The sequence below is a fragment of the Anas platyrhynchos genome, chromosome 4, assembly GCF_047663525.1.
Source record: "Anas platyrhynchos isolate ZD024472 breed Pekin duck chromosome 4, IASCAAS_PekinDuck_T2T, whole genome shotgun sequence".
In the NCBI taxonomy this organism is placed as follows: Eukaryota; Metazoa; Chordata; class Aves; order Anseriformes; family Anatidae; genus Anas; species Anas platyrhynchos.
In genome coordinates, this window is record NC_092590.1 from 50,053,665 (window position 1) to 50,067,784 (window position 14,120).

Here is a 14,120-nt window from a genome sequence, read left to right on the forward strand (position 1 = left end):
ACTCCAGAAGAGCACATACAAAATGCCCTTTGGGTCAGTGCTGCTGTCCATCCAGCCCAGCAGCCCGTGTCCATCAGCAGCAACAGGGAGTTGCTACCCACCGTACCATGCCAGGTTCTAGGGAAGTGAGAAGTGTGTCTCTGCGTATTCCTTTTAGTGTCTGAATCTGTCTGCCTCCTCCCAGAAGGTCTATACAATACAATTATATACTGTGTAAAGAAATACTCTTCTCACCTATTTTACACTGACCTGCAAGTTTCATCAAGTAACATTGAAGAGTTAATGTCATCAGTTGTCTATGTCATTTCTTAAATCTTGCTCAAATTCTCCTCAATGTTCTCCTTTCCTAAGTGCAAGACATTTTCAGTCTTTCCCTCTTTTCAAAGAGGCAGGCGTAGCACACTCGGTGCTCTCCGTTCCAGCAGTTGGAGTAGCAAGCTGTTGTTACACCAGGGCAAATGCTTGATATCTGGGTGCCCAGAGTACAGACCCCAAAGTTTTGACAGACAAATAGTGGCCTTTTGATGCAGTCAGGATTTACGGCTCTGGGGCTGATCCAGGCACAGGCAGCATTCAGGCATTTGAGGGTAAAGTTCTTGTATAGCAAGGAACCTAAATTAGGAGCCTTGCCCCACAGCCCAGCAGTCCCCAAAGCCAGAAGAGAGGTGGGTGAGCGTTTTACCCTACCCTCTTCCCAGAGCTAGGAGTTCTCTATTGCATTCAGTAATGTCACATTACTGAAACAGAGTGACTTAACTACCAGGGGCTCCAAATTGGCATTTCAGCTCCAGAAATCAGACCAGGATGGCAAAACTGGAGCAAATTGTTTCCAAATAAAGTGAATGAAAATGGAAAATAACAAAGAGATAACAAATAGATTCTTTTTTTTTTTTGTAGAAAGCATTTATTAAAATATTGTCAGGAATAATGACATTCTCACAAGCAAATTCTGTCTATATAAGCCACAATTTTTTCCATTTGATGAATAACTTAATAATTAGACATAGAACCAAGTCCTTACACAGTGTAACAGGTCTGTGAACATTTCTTTAAAAATTATTATTAAGAATGGAAAATACAGTAGAAATTAAATAAATTGTCATCGTTTTCTATCTTGTGTAGAAGCTACTAAATAAATATATTTATAAATACCACAGAAATCACATTAAATAAACACCAAAGCCATTCTCTTACAGATTCTGCAGGCTAGATTTTTTGAAGTCATGAAGTCAGAGCTCACAGTGAAGCCACGGGCTGACTGTGACTAAGGAAACTGCTGTTGACACAACATACTAGAGCACTCCAGGGGAGCAGGAGGATTTACCGGTTTGCTGTTGTAATAGCAAAATAGTAGGGCTTCGTACAAGCAAGCTGTGCTGTAAGTGCATTGCACTTAACTGGCCGTGTTTGACTGAAGTGACTTCCAAGGGATCTTCATTTCCTTGAGCAAGCCACTTCTCCTGTCCAGTGCCTTCAGTTTCAATGGGCAGTGTGCCCCACGGACAGCGCTGACCATTTTGAAAGGCTTTCTTAAATAGATGCAGTTAAATAAATAAATAAATAAATAAATAGACACGGTGATCTACAGCGAAGATAAGAACACCGATGCCGGAGGAGGAAGGTGGCACGCCTCCTGAGGGCAGGATGAGATGGTGCTCTCCTCGGGTGTTTCTCTCAGCAGAGGAGCGGGAGCGGTTCTGAGATTTTCTCTGTATTTTTCTTACAGCGGTGCATCAGAATTGAGCTGAGCCCTGTTAAGAGATGAGGGAAAAGGGTGGTTTAAAAGGTGGTTCAGAGAACGATTATCATTACTTAGCATTGCATGAACAGTTAAGGAGTGAGTGCTCTGCTTTCAACTCTGTCTGCTGTCACAAGGCACAGAGGCAATAAAGGCGATGTTTCAAAAGCAATCACTGGAGTGCCAGTGTTTGCATAGCTGGTGCCCAGCTAGGAAACTTCTGCACCAGGAGTTTCTGCATTCACTCATATCAAAAAATTCATTAACTTCCAACTATGGATTATTGACATAGGATACTGCAAGTAAGGGGCAGATGGGTTGTACTAAAGCCCCGTTTTTCAGGGGCTGTTCATTTCCCTGCAGACAGAGTTGCCAGTACGTAACAGTTTAGTAGTGGCATAGCAGCTTGAGCAAGGACCCTGCAGCAGAGCCCGCAAAAGAGCTCGTTTCTATAACTAAGCAACAAGTATCCTTGTTCTTTAAATCTGAGTAAGAGCAAGTGGAAACTATCCCTATGAAACCCTACAGGTTGGCTATTTGGGGAGGCTTACAACTTAACTGCCCAAACTGCGAGTAAACCAGACTTACTTGGCCAGAATTGCCTTTACGATCCGCTGTACCCAGGGAGCAGTGGGGTCCAAGCACACCTCTCTGTTGTCCTTCAGAGTAGCTCTGCAAAAAGGAAAGAAAAATAAAGTCAGGAAACTAGTACGTGGGTTTGTTTTATGCACAGAGTGTGATACTGCATTTTCAGAGTCTGTGTGCCTGCACTCAGATGGCTCACACATTCCCATTAATCTTCCTCAATATTTATAGGTACTTGTTTGGAGTTTGTTTGCATTAGTAAAGATTCTCAAACAAGCACTGAAACCTCCTGTGCATAGAGGAGTTTCAGCAGTATATAGATTGCAACATCTTACTCCCTCCTCCATGCTGTCCCAAACCCAGTTAGTTTCAGGGGGTCCCTAAATCTGCTTACAGGAACGTATTTTGTCTCTCTGAGATGGTCACAGGACTGTTTTACTGGGAGTTTTGCCTGCTAAGTAAATGCAGGATTCAAAGTAAATTAGTCCCTCGTGCATTAAGCACTGGCCAGTCCTTGCAATTCATGTTCTACCTCCGTAGAACAAATACTCGGTGTCTCCCATGACAGATAAATACCTGTCAGCTCAGGAGCATACAGGGTCAGGGAGACTACACAGAAAGTCTGCAGCCACAGCACAGTGCAGAGTGCAGGTATGGAAGAGAGGCTCTTGCAGAAGCACTTACATGATTTCAACGTTCTTGCAGTGGGGGCCACTCTGCGTCAGCTTCACATCTTGAATAGATTTAGGGTGGATGAACTTCGAGTGAGTGCTTATGCACTGGCACCGGAGCTCGTTTCCCATCCTTACCAGGCTCCTGCCTATAAGCAGAAAAGGAAGATTGCACTTTGAGAGGCAGTCTTATCATCGCTGTATTGACATAAAGCATGGCTGCTCCATTTTAACAACATTCTAGATTAGAGTCCTGCATTTGGCCAAGCTGACTAAATCCTCACAATGTAAAAATCAGTTGCTTATTTTTTTTAGAGTATCTGATACCTGAGCACATTCAAAATTAAATTAGCGTGATGCTTTAAAATGAAACCACACATTTTGTTGTTACTTGCACTGACAACACTGTTGATTCCATCATTTCACTATCTGGATTGACAGACTGGCAGTTGTCTAGAAGATAGAGCCTTCCATTTTTTCCCTAGCTTGAGGCTTGTCTTTGCTGCATGTTTTATTGTTTGTTCTCCATTGCCAGCTGTATATTGCTTGCCTGAGGCAGCATGGGCAAGAAGTAACAAACATGAGCTGATAAGCTGGAAAATACTGTCCTTCATATGGGAAGGCAGAGGAACATTCAAACACTTTCAAGAAGATCCCATCTCTAGCCAAATGCACTTGAAATACAGAAGCATAGCAAATTTCAGTAATCCTTAAAATTTTTCCCACAAGATGTCAGTAACTCTTCAGTACAAGAGCTACACAGTACATTTCTGACTGAGGAGAAGCGGCTGAAAATATTTCAGAAGAAATCAACTTGCTGAAACAAGCATAAAGCTACCTTTCTGCAAGGACACGCGTCTCGGCAGATGCCAAGGCAGTGCTGCAGGCAGGTGGGTCTCGGCAGGGATTCGCTTACCTTGGGACAGAGCCACGGAAATCAAGAGAAGAGCCAGGACAACCCCAAGTTTGCCGTTCATGATTAGAGAGGAGTTTTTAGCTTGGCTGTTGAGCTCAGGTTCTGTGGAGCTGTGACCTCTCCTGTCAGAGGATTGCTGATGTCTGATCTGGGCGATCCATCGTGCTTTTATACAGTTTTCTGCCCAACTTGTGTGCTCTGCTAGCTTGTAGATTGCGTTAGAGGAATTTCCCAGATGCAGTAAAAATGAGTCACATGACGAGTGGAGTTGTGAAACTCCTTCCTAGATGACGATGAATTATTCTGCTGCAAATAGTATAATGCATTCATTTATTAAAATATGTAAATAATATCCCTGCAGTCAGTTTCCTTTTTTTTTTTTTTTATTTATTTATTGTTTCATAATATAACTTTCTGATGCTTTCAATTACTTTTATGTTATAACTGTATTTTTTTCTTCATGGTAATAACTGTTTTTGTGGGGATGTTTGAGATATTTAATTTCTTCTCTCTCTTGGTGGTGGTAACTTCTACCTATCTGATTTTACACAATTGGTATGGAAATCAGATAGTGCTGAAATCAGTGAAAAGCTTTTCCACTGCAGTCAAAATTTTACCTCTGCACTATTTTGCTTTTTAATGAATTTAATTTTTTGTTTGTTTGTTTGTTTGTTTTTTCTGTTGAAGTGGTATCTTACAAAATAAATTCATCTCCAATACTTTCTGCTTAGTAAAGGAATTGAGGGTGTAGTATTCAAAGCTTCCCAGGAGATGTAGATATTTGATTCTATGCAACCTTGAAAATCATTCCGCAATTTTCTTGTAACACATGTTAATGAATGAGGAAGCTTTGTATGCAAACACAGTGACATGACTTGCCGAACACAATTACTTTTGTTTGCTTTATAAATGTTGGCATTGTTAATAACTCGTTTCTGTTTCAGTTACGGTAATCCCAGGTCTTAACACAGGGAAATAACAATAAATATTACGGTACTGCTGTAGACAAGCTTGTTAAAGAACCTTGTTGCATGAATGCTGAGTATTTATTTACTGTGGCTGGTAGAAATAATAGCCATTTCAATGGAAAACTTGGGCTCAAATGGTGATCTATCACATAAACTAAGATATGTTTTTTAACCCACCTGGCGTGCATGTGATTAGGTGAAGACATTCTGTTCTGATGCCGTAGAAAAGTTTTTCTTTTGACTACAAAGACTTTTGCTGCTCGTCATCTCCAACCTCAAAGCTTCATGTTTCTGTGATCTGAGGATTTATAGAGATATTTCTCCCTAGCTTTGAGGAGTTTGTAAAAACTCAACTTATCTTTAGCATGTAAGGTGTTGTAATTTATTTATAAGAACAATTTAACAGTTTGTTTACAATTCTTATATTTTACTACTTACCATTAGTCATTAACTCCCTTGATAAAGAAACACTGTGATAAAAATTCATCTGTTTCCTATCACTATATCAGCTGGTCCAAGAAAAGATAAAGCAAAGTTTGACTCTCCTATCACTTTCTGGGTACCGAGTCAACAAAAGATACCACTTCTGGCTCCAAATGGTGTTTCTCCTTGACTGTATGTCTGGCTTACAGAGCTTTCCTGAAAAATACCTGTAGTTCTCTTACGGCATGGAAAAGGAGATTTTAACAGATATTGAAGCTTGTTTTTTGTGTATGTTTCATTTAAATTAACAGTGTGCTTTAACTGGGATCACATTGTAGATGTCAAACTTCTAGCCAGCTTACTTTGAACAAGATTTGGCTGATTCTTTTCTTTTGGGATCTCTTTCTGTATTTCTGTCTCTCTACATATACATGCATACACACACAGGGTAATTAAAATCTGATTAAGGATCCCACTTTTCTTTGTAACTATTTACAGCTTTATTATCTAATTGTGGCATGCGCTGAAGTGTCATTAATATTTGAGGCAAAAAAGAAAAAAAAGAAAAATCCCCTTTGAGTCCCCTAGTATTATCACTGACTTCTTGCCCTCCTTAGCACTAGACTAAGCTATTTCCTGAGTGTGGCAGTAACAGAACCACAAAAAATCCCCAGGACAAAAGTGAAGCCAAGCGCCTGCTCCACCTATATGATTAACCCTGCCCCTGAGCTAAGAGTAAGTATCAGTTTAAAAGAGCAGGATATTTGTAATGAAATACAAGTCCACTATGTTTTCTGAGAGCTAAAGCATCGCCTCTACCTACACTTTTTCTCCAATATGACACAGTTTCACCAGGACCATGTAAGGAGCGGCATAAAAAGGTTGAGACATGAAATCAAGCCCAAAGGCTAGGCACTCCTAACCTGTGTTCTTGGGAGTGCCACACTTCACTCAAGTTCTCCCTAGATCCCTTCAACACTTTGCCCAGTATCTGATCCCAGCCCCTGCCTGTGGGAACTCCAAGCCCATTATCTGATTTTGGCAGCATGTGTTTTCCCGCTACGATCCAGATGACTTGTGCAAATGGAATTGCCTTCCCTTTTGAAGGGTAACGTCATTCATGGAGCTGATACTGCCCCGAGCAGAGACCTTCCATGCTTAACCATGTTAAAAGCATGCTGCTGTAACAAAGAAAGCAAAAGTTATGCAATAATCCAGTTGCTGAAAGACAGCTGAAAAGGGAAGCAAATACTTCCCTTGCTTGTGCTTTAAGGCAGGGTATAGGATGTGTTCTCCATGCTACAGGATGGAAGACACTATTTCATCTTTTCAATGACTCATTGCATTGTGTAATGAAAACACAAGTCAAAAGGGATTTTTTTTGGATCTTGACTGGCATCATTTAGAGTCTTTTTATGTAGCAAGAGACACCCAAACACAAGGGACATGGTAGAGGGGATTCAGGCATATTCTGGTGACCAAGACCATCGTGAGGGGTGGGAGAGAGGTAGGCTCTAGTACTGTTGCTGATTTGAGTTGCCAAGTCCCAGGTGAATGCTTTAACCTCTGCATTCATGAAGTTACTGTCTCCAATAAAACTAGGAATCTGTCTTTTCTAGACAAATTCAAAACTCTCACTTGAAAAGTTGTAAATGCCAGACCGCAAAGGCACAGGAGCCAAAGGTTTCCCTGGAATTGAGCTCAGCCAACGCAAGGTGACCTCTACCAACTACTGTTTCCTGTGTGCCTTCTTTACCAGCCTACTCCCTTTTTCCTCCCAAGAGAAAAAATCCCAGACTCTTCTGAAGTCACCTCCTTTTTCCTGCCAATGGCTTAGCATTTGCTTGTCATTCCACTTCAACTGTGGAGCACGGAAGGGACTAATACTGGGGGTTGGGAAATAATCATTTCTGCTGCTGAAAAACTGGGCACATTGTGCAAACTCTTGTGGAAGTTAACGGTGAGGCAACATGTCAGGAACAGATATGCAGAGAGCTGACTGTCTGCTGAGCATCTGTTTTTTCACTTGTTGTGTGAGGAAGTGATGGCAAGGAAAGAATAAGAGCTTAGGTCAACTGTGGTTTTTGTTTTTTTGTTGTTAGCTTTTTTTCCACTTAGGTGTCTAAGTATAGATGATTATGTACCCAGATCACCACAAGCATTGGACTTTCCTAAATCCCTCTGAAATCATAAAATAGCAGGACAGCTTTTTAATTGATTTGCCTTTTAATTTGTACATTTAGAAATACAATAGTACAAGTATATATTTAAGTGTCTGTTACAGCTCTGCTTGCAAACAGTCAATTCTTTATTGTAGTTGTCATTTAAAAGATTGTTGTGGGCTAAATGCAATATTTCATTTGATCCAATTCAATATGAAGTCACTGACTACCAAATATCTAGTAATACTAGTAAGTGATACATTGGTGTCATAATATTAATGCACAATATTAACCAATCTTCATATTAAAATATATATTTGATCTACTTGATATTAACAGAAGAGATTATAAGTCCTACTAGAGAATTCGCAGGGAGAAGCAGCTAAAGTTTTAACTGCTAGATGAAGGCTACATTTATTCCTTTAGTTGCATTTCCCTTTCGTGACTGTGGCAGGAAGCATTTTCTTCCTGTCCAGCAGACTGTGGAAGTAAGATATGGAAGCAATGGGAAGAAACATATGAGATGTTTGAGGAAGTCGTCCTGGGAATTTCTGATTAAATTAGAAGTGGTTAGTAGGCCATTTACATCGTGCATTCACCTCTGGTTCTTCAAAGGTCACTTGCTGTTAATTTACTGGCTGCTTAAGCTACAGCCAGTGTAGCTTTGCAGATGTCAGCATGAATGTTTCCTGGCAGTGTGGTCGGAGCAGCCCACTTTAGCCTGAGCCTTGCCAAACAGCTTGCAGACAGGTCGGAGTGCTGAGCTTCGTCACGCTCTAGCCGCACAGCCCTTTGTCCTCCATCTCGCTGCATCTGTCAGCATCTTCCGATCTATAAGTGGAAACTAGAGCACAATAAACATCACTTCAGAAATAACAGGTAATTTAGTATCATTAATTTTAGCTTCTTCCTTCCAAAAGCCATTAGTTCATAGTCATTAGGCTACCCTGAGGCTGACAGCAGCTTAGAAGTGCTCATGAGACATCACGAAGCATCTCATAGAACATAGTTTGGTTGCTAGTTTTCTGGCAGCAGCAGCGAATCCATGCCTATCCATTCCTTGCCAGGAGTGCTGCAACACCCAGTCAAATATTGTTCAGATAAGTCACTTCTAAAGACACTTCATTTCATTAGTCAGTCACATTTTAATCAGTCTTCCTCCTTTCAGTGAATGGCATCTCTCAGACACCCAAATCTCCTCTTAAAAAGATCATTTTAAAGATACGCTGCCAAGAAACTGTTTTCTGTACACACAGAAAGTGAAATCAGCTTTGGCCCGTGTACTACACATTACAAAGCTGTTTTAAGGCTCTCTGCCTCTTTCTCAAGGATGTTTTTTTGATGGAGAAATAGGTATGGATTCACTTCTGTCACATTCACCCAGGGGTAGCTCACTTTTTAAAGGAAAAAAAAAAATCACCTTGCTTGCTTCTTCAGTAGCAGGCATTCAGTCATCTTGGTTGCACTGCTTTAAACCTTTCCCATCTTCTTGAAGATGGGAGACCAGAGGTGCAGCATGAGGGTAAATTTACACAGTGGCAACACACATTTCAGTAGTTACTCCTTTATTCATACTGTAGTAGCTCCTAACATTATATTTGTGTTGGTTGATGCTTTTTTTTTTAAATTATTATTATTTACTTTGGTTCTTAGGTTCTATTCACTGCTGAGCCCTGACCTGCCATTCCTATCACGCAGCTTCATATAATCCCGTGATCTCCCTCATATGCTAATATCCAGCCAAGAACACCTCATTTTTATAGGAGCTTGGGAATTTTCCCTTTTGGTGTAAACCATTTTTGCTACATCCTGCAGTTAACTTCATCTGGTAGTTTATTGCCTACTCTATGAGTCTCCTTATGTATTTCAGTAGCTCTTCATAGTTGATCTTGGTCTTTCCTATCCTTCAATTAGTAGCATGAGAATACCACAGCTCATGGAGAATTACCTTCCCAGACCACTTGTGGCTACGCAAACCCAAACAGAACCCCATACAAGCTGGTGTAGGAGTCTCCAAGCCATGTCCCTTCATCACAAAAAAATGATCTTCCAAATTTTGTCTTTCATTTCTGTGTAACCATCTGTTAACTACCCCATCCAAGACTTCTTAGCCCTGATGTCTTATCTCTAATGCTTGTTGAGGGCTGTGAAACCCTTTTAGGAAGACAGTTGGGCTAGACCTAGGGGAAATTCCAAATCTGTAAGCTACTTGTCATCGTCTAAGATCTCAAAGAAATGCATGAAAGACAATTTCCTTCGACAAAACCTTGTAGACTTGTCCTTAGTATGTTTATTCATGTTTTATTTATATGTTTACCCATTTTATCCTTTATACTTCTACTTTCAGTAGGGCCATGTAAAGCTAACTCATTTCCTCTTGATCATTCTCGTCCCTACAACACTGAAAAACTTGTTAAGCTTGAATTGCTCTATCTATTGCAGATGCAGTTTTAGAAACACAGCAAATGAAATAAGTGGAATTAGCAACAGTCTAAGAAAAAGCATAGTAACAGAAAAGGAATTCTGTTGTGACATTCTGTGATTCTTCTGAAAAACTCGTTCATTTCATTTTGCATCCTTAAAAAATTTCATGATATCTTTTTTTGACTTCTTTTATACTTATGAGCCCATATTGTCCCTGTAATTAGAGGAAGTATGAAGTGAAGTGAATGATTCATTTAAAATAAAATAAATCACCAGCTATAAAGAAAGCAACAGGTAAGAATTCATGCTCATTTTTACAAGTAAATAATGAGCAATTTTTACTGCAAAAAACAATTGAAATATGTGCAAATTGTGTTTACACAAGTACTGCTCCAATAGAATCTACTCCCATGTGTATGTCCAAACTGAGTGAAATAGGGACCTGCCTGTCCCCAATTATACCTGGAAGAGGTAGTTAACTTAAAAATGCCACCTGTAGATCTATATTCCCAAAATAGGAAATTAATCTTTGATTTTTATAAGTGTCAAAACACTAGAATTGAGGCATCTTTTAACAGACATTTAGGTGCATCATGAAGACAGCCTATTGGCTGGCTTAATGCACAGGGACTATATCAGAGCTACAGGAAGCTATTTTAATCCCATCACTGATCCTCACTCATTTAAAATTGTTGATTTTGAGACAATTGTTGGAAAGAATTAACAGTGCCTGAAGAGGATGAGTATGTTTCATTCCAAGAGATTTAAGTCTGCTTTTTTAAAGTAGCTTTTAACCGAAATTTTTCTAGTAAAGAAAACAACTTTGTTGGCTCAAATCACCTTTGTGGTGAGCCAGACCCAGGGAGCAGTGGCTTCCAGACATGCTCATCATCACCTTTCAGCATTGCTCTGCCAAGAAAGGAACAATGCAGTTCAGGCAACGGGGATCTCCCGGCTCTCCCAAAATGATTAAATTTATCTTGGCTATTTGGCAATGAACTGTCTGGAGGACTTGGTACAAACTTCTGTTTGTTAAAGTTCTTGGATATTTTCCAACTAGTAGTCGGAGAACAATGGAAAAATAGTTTTCCTATACTTTTTCTATACTAAAGTCTTTTTCTTTTTTTTTTTTTTTTAATAATAAATTATGTCTGTATAGAAGCTTATGATGCAGGTTTTGTTTTTTTTTTTTAAGCATTAGCAAGATTTTTTTTTTTTTTAATTGGGTTTCTCATCTCTATCTGGTCATACTTTAACATCTTTCAGGAACTTCTTCACCTTGGCAAAGTGTTCATCTGTCCATTTTAATGAAATGAAATTTCACTTCAGTTATCAATTACTGGTGAGGAGGACACACAATACTGCAGAGAGGGTACAATCACTCATAGACTATTTTCTGGTGAAATTGTAATGAAAACCATATAACCTGAAAGTCCCCTTCTGCTCGTGTGTATGCATTGATTCAATTAATGCAAATAGTTTTTGATGTCAATTTATAGGAAGCTCATCATGTCTTTGACTTGGTACTCACATGGATTTTTCAATTTAAATTCCATGCAAAACAAAGTACTCAGTAAGCAATTTTCAGAATAATGAACAAGATGGGCCATTTCCAACTTTTGCCACATGCAGACCAGATTAGTGGAAGTACTTCAAATTCCCGTCAACAGGATCAAGACTTTGTCTTTTATTCTTCATCATCAGAACTGTTAATCATGCCACGAACGTGTTATGGTGATCTAATTTTCTCCTCTGATATTGGTCTTCATTAGAATATTAGCATAAAGAAACTCTGACAGTGTTTTCTGACGTGGCTTATACCACTGTTTGGAAATTAGTTCATTACTTTCCATTGAAAACCTTTTACGTTATACTTACCATCTAGGAGGCTTTGCAGGGGATGTAAAATTCCACTCCAAGTAAGTAAGTAGGGTGCGAAACACTAAGTCACTTCCTCCTGTAGAAAGCAGGGTGCTGTGGTGCAAAGCTACTTATATGATTTCCACCTTTTTGCAGTGAGGTCCTCTTCAGCTTAGTTTCACATGCTGAATTGCCTTGGGAGGGATGAAATTGGAATGAGTGCTCATGCACGAGCACTGGAAGTCATTTTCCTCTGTTTTTGCCAGGGCCTTACCTGTAAATATGTAAGTAAATAAAAACTATATCTACTTAAATGAACCATCTCATTCATTGATCTTATGAAGCAAACAGTACTGTTTCCCCATCAGCCCGGTTCATGTTATTTATAAACATGCTGATTTGCTAAGGATTTGCAGATAATTTACCTGTGTCTACACAACAGCAGCAGTGCCACTTCAGAGCTGTTGGGAGGCAGATTCATTTAACGCTGATCATACACCTCTCTAAAACTTATGTTTTCATAGGTGCAGAATCTGGCCAGGAGCAAATGCACTAAGTTACAGCACTTGAACAAACTAGATGAACATCATTAAGTATGCCCACATATTCTTTACTACTTTCTGCCATGATCATCTACCCATTGTTTGTTCTCTGCTCCAGAATGCATGAATCTTAGGTCAAGGAAACACCTTCATTATCCTCCCAACCAAGAATAAAAACACATATAGGAGAAAGTTGTGCAGAAAAGACATGCATGGGCATGTTTAGAAAAAAGATCCTGTCTTAATCACACATAGCTTAAAATCTAGGGTTTGACATACTGAAAACATGACATACAAATAGCTAGTTTCCTGGCAGAGGCATATTCTACCCCAGCATCTATGCAGATACAAATGATAGTTTTTGCTGCTGAAAGAATATTTATTATTTATTATCCATTACTACTCACAAGTTTTCTTCTCAAAAAGTTTTCTTCTTTTCTTGCTGCTCTTCTATTTCCTGTCTGACGCGCAGAAAAGACCCCACAATCATAGGGTTGTAAAGCAGATATACTTTATTGCAGTGTCCCGGGCGCACTGGGAATAGCTTCCCTCAAAAAGTGCACACCTGCCCGGTCATCTCTCACAACTTTATACATGAATACTGTTACATATTACGTGAGCTCTAATACATATTCAATATTTTCCTGAAAAGGCAGACCTCTTCCAAGTACTCATTTCCATACTCCCTGCTCTTAGCGCCTCCCAGTTGCGCCTGCGCAGTGTAGCCTGGTGGTCATGGGCAGGGGTCTTTCAGAATGAAGGCAATGAGGAAGAGGAGGTTAAACTTTTTACCTTTCTGGGCTTTGACCTGCTGTTGGACAGTATTTAGAAGTTTTTTTGTTTATCTTTGCCTTGTTTCCTGCCAACAAGTTGTTCATCCTTCCCTAATGAGTTATTTGTCCTTCCCTCATCCGTTGGTCTTGAGCGATATCTTCTTTTTTACATCTGCTTCTCATAAGGTTCTCATCTACCTCCCTATAATTACGATATTTTTAGGTTCTCATCCACATCCCTGATAATTAGGGTATTTTACCATATATATAGCTAAATACTAATTCGGATAAGTTTTAGCATCTTCCCCATCTCAGTCAGGCTTTTTGGAAAGGTATGCTCCCACCAGCCTAAGTGGGTATCACGTGCTGTGGGTTCTGTACATGCATATTTCCTAATACCCAAAAGCATCATGAAATAAATCCAGATTTCTGTGCCAGTAGCACTTCAGAATTTGATAACTTACTTCTGCTGCTGTGCATTAATTATTTTTGTTTCATTTTGATTATTATCTACCTCATTCTGTTTGAACTTCATAAAATATTAGTTTTAATTAGCAAGATTGTGCTTGCATTTTCATATCCCTGCCCCGCCTCCCCAACCCAAAATAAAGTAGCTTCTGACCCTCTCTGCACCTAGGATTTCTGTAGAGCTCTCTGCATTGAGTTTAAATGCCTTGCACAAGAGCTTGCACCCAACATAGTTGAGGTTTCATCCCAAATGTTGTGAATTATCTCCTGATACAGCTCTAATATTGTTATTTAGCCAGTGTGTTACAAAGGCAAGACATAACTAGTTCCTATCGTTATGTGAAAGGTTTTCAGCTGGGCTAAAGAGATTTAGACACTTCGTTCTGGACTGAAAAGCTTCTCTGTGCATTGAGCAGGAAAAGATGAGCAGCTTAAAATGACTGAAGAATTATCACCTAAGGCACTTAAGCTCTTACGAATATGTCATTTGTTCTGAGTATGAAAGAGATTTATCTGACACTAAGAGCTGTAATAACACCTGATTCAAATAAGTACTTAGCAAATCACCTGTTTTTCTAACACCACATAGC

The 14,120-nt window shown here is 39.6% G+C and overlaps 1 protein-coding gene and 1 long non-coding RNA gene across 2 annotated transcripts; both read right to left on the bottom strand.

The window, feature by feature from the left end:
- Positions 1–884: 884 nt before the first annotated feature.
- Positions 885–3,986, bottom strand: IL8 (interleukin 8). The gene is given in 4 exon segments (NM_001310420.1): positions 885–1,751; positions 2,327–2,410; positions 3,008–3,143; positions 3,911–3,986. Coding segments are annotated over 4 exon segments (312 nt in total). The 5' UTR covers positions 3,972–3,986; the 3' UTR covers positions 885–1,720.
- Positions 3,987–7,690: 3,704 nt separating this feature from the next.
- On the bottom strand, positions 7,691–14,120 carry LOC106014935 (uncharacterized). Its single transcript, XR_001186606.5, has 3 exons — positions 12,697–14,120; positions 11,766–12,021; positions 7,691–8,307 (listed from the first exon to the last, which is right to left on the bottom strand). It is a non-coding gene; the product is annotated as an uncharacterized lncRNA (long non-coding RNA).